The 6000-nt window shown below is 35.9% G+C and overlaps 2 protein-coding genes across 2 annotated transcripts; one reads left to right on the top strand and one right to left on the bottom strand.

Annotated features, from left to right (window-relative positions):
* Positions 1-297: 297 nt before the first annotated feature.
* Positions 298-3276, top strand: LOC149895445 (uncharacterized). Its single transcript, XM_090119066.1, has 4 exons — positions 298-570; positions 653-707; positions 1283-1567; positions 2444-3276. The coding sequence occupies exons 1-4, from the start codon at positions 299-301 to the stop codon at positions 3233-3235; spliced, it is 1404 nt and encodes a 467-aa protein (XP_089975192.1). The 5' UTR covers position 298; the 3' UTR covers positions 3236-3276.
* On the bottom strand, positions 1576-4537 carry LOC149895444 (uncharacterized). Its single transcript, XM_090119065.1, has 3 exons — positions 4044-4537; positions 3813-3913; positions 1576-2388 (listed from the first exon to the last, which is right to left on the bottom strand). Exons 1-3 carry the CDS (start codon positions 4282-4284, stop codon positions 1696-1698), a joined length of 1035 nt encoding a protein of 344 aa, XP_089975191.1. The 5' UTR covers positions 4285-4537; the 3' UTR covers positions 1576-1695.
* Positions 4538-6000: the final 1463 nt, after the last annotated feature.

The following is a 6000-nucleotide window of genomic DNA, read 5'->3' as shown; positions in this document are numbered from 1 at the left end:
TTAGGGTGGCGAAAGAAGACGAAAGTAAATTTTGCGCGTATACAAATTTATTCAAAATTACAAAATGCGTTTGGTACAATTGATTTTAGCGAGGGAGTGTCCTGCTCTCTGATGCGTGTCAAGGTCAACATTTTCAAACGAAGAAACGTATTTTTTAAAATTAGTTAACCTACATTTAATTAATCCCCTCTTTTTCCTCAAATCCTTAAGCTCCTTTTGCTCAGAAAGAGACATAATTACTGAAGTAAAAAGCTACAAGTACTTACGTGCCACGTGAAGCAGATTCTTCGGTTGCGTAATGGTACGTTTACACGCTTGCCAAGCCTTGGCAAACTGCAAACAGTCCCAAGCCTCCACAAATCTCGTTTGGCGTTTGAAAGGCGTTTATACGCTTGTGTATGCGTCAGTCTGCAATATACATCCAAGCATGGCGGACACCGAACTTGTGACGGCTATTGCTTTTGGTTTAACGTACTTTTATTTGAAATGTAAGCAAAGTGAAATAAAAAAAAGGAGAGCTCGACGACAGCGAAGATGGTGGATGAAAAAGATTCATCATAATCGTACCAGGTATCTACCTATTTTGATTTAACCATTATCTGTTGCAGTTGAGTTATGCCACAATACTTACGATATATTTTATTTGTTACAGACAATTTATAGAAGAGAAATTTAATGAACTTTTAAGGCTTTGTCAGATAGGACGCGTATTTTAGCGATGCGTAGTAGCGCTACAGCGTCCTGTTTTAACGTCGCGCGAGGCTTCGTCAAACAGAACGCTTTAGCGCGCGTTAGGACACAGCAATTGATATTATTAAAGCTGCATGTTGTTTACATAATTATTACTTACGAACAAAACAAGGTACAACGATATTAACTCCGGAGTCGGAAGAATTTTTTACTTACCAGTTTCATTAATTTCTTCTCCGATTTGTGCCCACAATTTTGCCTTCATTGATATATCTTTATAGTTTATATGAACTATTCCTCGTATTATATAAGCATGGATATTTTCCAACCAATTCTATCAAATTTTCGGTCATTATGCAGTATTTTATTATTATTTTACGCCTATTAACTCCGACGCTAAAATAAAATTTGTAAAAAAATACAACACCCGACGTTAAAGCGTCCTAACGCCGCGATAGAGCGTTGCGTACTGCTAGCGCCGGCGCTCTGTTTGACGGTATTCTACGATGGTAGTAGAACACATCTTAGCGTCATATCGCGGCGTCAGCTTAACGCTCTGACGCGCGCTAAGTACGCGCCCTGTCTGACAAAGCCTTTATATGAACCATCTGGAGAGTTTGATAACTTCTGCCGAATGAGCTATTCTGATTTTGAGTTTTTACTGCAAAAAATTTCACCAATGATATCCAAGCATGATACAGACTTCAGAGAAGCTATACCAGCCAAATTTCGTCTTGCCATTACGCTACGATTTTTAGCATCTGGTGATTCTTACAAAAGCCTTCACTACTTATTTAAAGTATCTGTCTCTATGATATCAATAATCATTCGTGAAGTTTGCCGAGCTCTTAATGAAATTCTAAAGGATCTAGTTAAGGTAGGAATAAAACAAAACATTATGTTATACATTTATTTATATTTTAATAGAATCATAGGAAATCTGTTCTAAGAATGTATGTTAGCCGAATGCTTTATTGTTTAATTATTTATTAATTTAAATAAGAATTATGTCGACGAATCAAAATCTTCGAAAGCATTCAGCATAGCCATGTTTATAATGTTGGTTTCACGTGAGGCTGGGTTGATGATTTGGTCCGATATGATACGAATAGATGACGAGGGTGCTGTTGATGTAGACGGAGCTCGAGCTATTGGAGTTGGTATATGTTTTGCCATGTCTGGCGCTGAATAAGAAGTTTGTGTGTTTGGAGAGGGAAAAAAACTTTGGTTGTTAAGAATAGGTTCAGAATAAGCAGGAGATGGTGTTGAATACGCACCAGCCATTGACGATGGTCGAGAATAATATATATGACGCTCATTTGATTTTTGACTGATTCTGTTAATAAACAACCCATCTATTTGGTACATCATAATTTTTCTTTCATCAGTTGACAGTTCACGTAGCTTTATAGCCAATAATTTTGCGTATAGATCGCAATCATCGTCTTTGTGAGCAGGTATATTTTCATTCTGCCTTTGACCCAAAACATTTGTTAATTGTCCAAAAGCCACGGCCATTTGCTTTTCAGCCGTTTCAGAAGCAGGGCGACGACGTTTATTAGTAACAGCTTGTATGGATGGTGGTCTGGATGGTGATCTAGATGGTGGTCTGGATGGTGTGGTAACCGTACTTGTACGGTCTCTTATCAGAGGGTCATCCTCTGTCTGATCTGTATCTTCTTCTATTTGTTGTGATTGCTGCAAAAAAAAATAATATACTTAAACTTACACTTCATTTACTTTCTTTTTACAGATGCCCACCACAGCAGAAGGATGGCTTAATATAGAAGAAGGATTCAGGACTAAATTTCCACATTGCATAGGTGCATTGGATGGCAAGCATGTAGTCATTGAAAGCCCAACGCATAGTGGAACAGAGTATTTCAATTATAAGAAAACTTTTAGCATTGTCCTTTTGGCTTTAGTGGATAGCAAATACAAATTTGTATTCGCAGACATCGGGAGTCAAGGAAGAATAAGTGACGGCGGCGTCTTTAATAATTGTTTACTATGGAAAAGAATAATTAGAAACGAGATAAATTTTCCACCACCATGTCCACTTTCAGGATCGAATATTAATATTCCATACGTGTTTTTAGCTGACGGTGCTTTTGCATTGAGTCAACACGTAATGAAACCCTACCCTGGAAACCATGAAGTAGACTCACCAAAAAGGTTATTTAACCAAAATTTATATAGATCCAGAGTTGTAGTTGAAAATACGTTTGGAATTTTAACCTCAGTTTTCAGAATATTCAGACGCCCTATCAATTTAGAACCACAAACTGTAACGGAATTTACGATGACTTGTGTATTACTACATAACTTTTTGAGAACAAGTAAAAGTTCTTCAAATCGATATACTCCTCAGAGTTCGTTTGACGTATATGACAGTAGTGGAAATATGGTTACCCCAGGTTCATGGCGTAGAGATAACGACGAATATAATGCATTGCAAAATTTACCACAAATACCACGAAGATCTCCGGTGAACGCCAGAGAAGTCAGGGAAGAATTTACTTCATATTTTAATAGGATTGGATAAGTTGATAAAAATGTATAAATAAATGTAGGTATAATAACCAACCGGTGTTTTTTTTTATTTAGAACTAGCTTCCGCCCGCGACTCCGTCCGCGCGGAAAAATTAAGATTTATTTTTTTCTACGTATTTTTCCGGGATAAAAAGTATCCTATTTTATGCCCAGGATAATAAGGTATAATTATACCAAGTTTCATCGAAATCGAACCGTTAGTTTTCACGTGATGCCTTCACATACAGACAGACAGACAGACAGACAAAAATTTTTTTAATCACATATTTGGGTTTGGTATCGATCCAGTAACACCCCCTGCTATTTATTTTTTCAATATTTTCAATGTACAGAATTGACCCTTCTACAGATTTATTATATGTTTTAGGGCTGATTTTTCAATCGTTGGTTAAAACTTATTCGTCCAATAACGCATTAAACTACCATTTCAAAAATGTATTCTTATTGTCCGTATTTGACAGTTTACAGGTGGCATTTTAAAATGTTACGATAATACTTTATTGGACGGATAAATTTTAAACCAAGGATTGAAAAGTCGGCCCTTAGAATAAATAAATTTATTTACTTACTGTTTCGGTGTTTATCCCTTCATTGCAAGTATATACTGGTAGTAAAAATGACTCCATGATTTCGTAAGCATACCAAGTTGGATTGTATATTTCTTCGGCACCTAAAATAAAATAAAAACATCGAAAATTAGAGCGAGATAGTATGGAATAATCGAGAAACTAACCAACGCTTTTAAACAGTTACACCTTGCAGACTATCAAAATAATTATAAATGTATCGTAGGAACATACCTGCGCCAGAACGCATAGATTCACGTTTTTTTTTCAAGTGTTTGCGAAAAGTAGTCATCAATATCTCTTTTTTATTTTTTATTTCCTTTACTGGCCTTCCAGTAAGTTTAGAAAGACGAATCCATGCATCTGCTTGTTTCTTCTTATCTTTATGATTTGCATCTTTCGGATTCCAGATGCATGGTTCCAGTTGGTAATGTTCTAGAAACGAAAGACTCTCCTCATTCGACCAGCAACTCATTTTTTATTTATTTTTTGTAAAATCAAGCAAGCGTGCACTCATCGCGAGATCACGATGGCTACTAAACGCGGACCAACATGTAAATGCATCGCAAGCGCTTGCCGCAAACGCCCTTTGATCTGCGTAAAAAAACCGACACTCGACTGGATCGGAAGCAAGCAGGCACAAGCCCACGCAAGCCAAGCCAAACGCCCTTTTTACATGCTTGCGATTGTCGATCCTTGCTAAGGCTTGGCAAGCGTGTAAACGTACCATAAAAGCACATGAGGAGGCAAGCAACACCAAAAGCTCTGGAATATACAAAGCACAGTATCATTGAGATGAAGCTTTACAGGGTTGGATAAATTAGCTGGCCGTCTTACCAAACTGCACTGTAATTTTGCGACTTCTACAATTCTTGCGGTACAATTAATTTTAGCGAGGGAGTGTCCTGCTCGGTGGTTGCGTGGCAAATCGAAGTCGTAGAGGACAGTGGGGTCAATCCGCGGCCAATCGCACGGCGCCGCGACGTGACGCCGCGATGACGCAGTAGCAACGCTCCGTTCCGCACGATTTTGTTGCGGCAACACACTTTTAAAAATACACTAATGAGCAGAGTATAATGAGCTCACATTTAAAAAATAAAAATAATATGAAATAACTATTTGAAGAAACTCTATTCTATTAGTTGAGAAATTTTATTATTGAAATCACAGAGTACTTTTATATATATAGGTATAGAGGCTTTACTCGGCGGGTTCAGGAGGAAAGTGATTGACAGCGCCATCTGTATCTACAAACTTGCAACTTTCCTGCGATGTATATAACTATAGATCTACTATCATTCCTGCTTTGAGCCTTGTTTGTACTAAGTTTTGTTAATTTATTTATTAATCCCGTAATTTACTCATAGTCAATGGAGAATACGTTTACTAAATTGACTGAGTAAATTACCTAACGGATTAATAAATAAATTAACAAAACTCAACTGTATTCAAATTAGGATGCAGAAAATAAAACCATATATTATGATAATCAAAATAGTTTATTTCTCACCACAAACAGTTACATGATTAAAACTAATTAAAAATTTTGGATACAATTTTGGTCATACATTAATCTTATGTTTTATCTTGCCAACTTAACTTAGAATGATAAGTTGACATGGGACGAATACTAGCGTCCTATGTCAACTCATCATAGAATATTAATTAAGACTCCGAAAAATTCTCCCACCTTTGAAATTTAGCATTTATGATGAAATTAGGTGCAGATTACAAGAAGTTAGTAGTAAAAAAAGATCACACTGAAACACGTTCTGTTTAAATTATGTACGAATGTATCATTTCGAAAGGAATCTCACAATTTTTCGATTTCAGAGAAACTTCCAAATTTCATTTATGCGTTATTACTTTTACTGAACAATAAGGTCTGCTAATTATTGTTATTAATTGTATTTTAATATCCTGATTACATAGCTTTGTTTATTATTAATGCATTCTTGATAATTCTCTTTTATATAAAATAAGACTGATAGTTCAGTAGAAGTTACAGCGTGAAAGTGAAATTAGAATTTCATTGTCTACAATTTAAAAGAGTTGGATTCATATAAATAACTATACTAAGTAGGTAGTACATTCGTATATAATTATACAGAAAGTATAATTATATACGAATCACTGTGAGGATTTTTCAACAATCAGTAACAAACAACTTAAAAAATAACTAACAACTAAT

The sequence above is a fragment of the Colias eurytheme genome, chromosome 31, assembly GCF_061535395.1.
Source record: "Colias eurytheme isolate Ceu_HAF_F1 chromosome 31, ilColEury1 Martin Lab GWU primary, whole genome shotgun sequence".
In the NCBI taxonomy this organism is placed as follows: Eukaryota; Metazoa; Arthropoda; class Insecta; order Lepidoptera; family Pieridae; genus Colias; species Colias eurytheme.
Note: the sequence above shows the minus strand (reverse complement) of the source record. Positions and strands in the feature narration are given on the sequence as shown.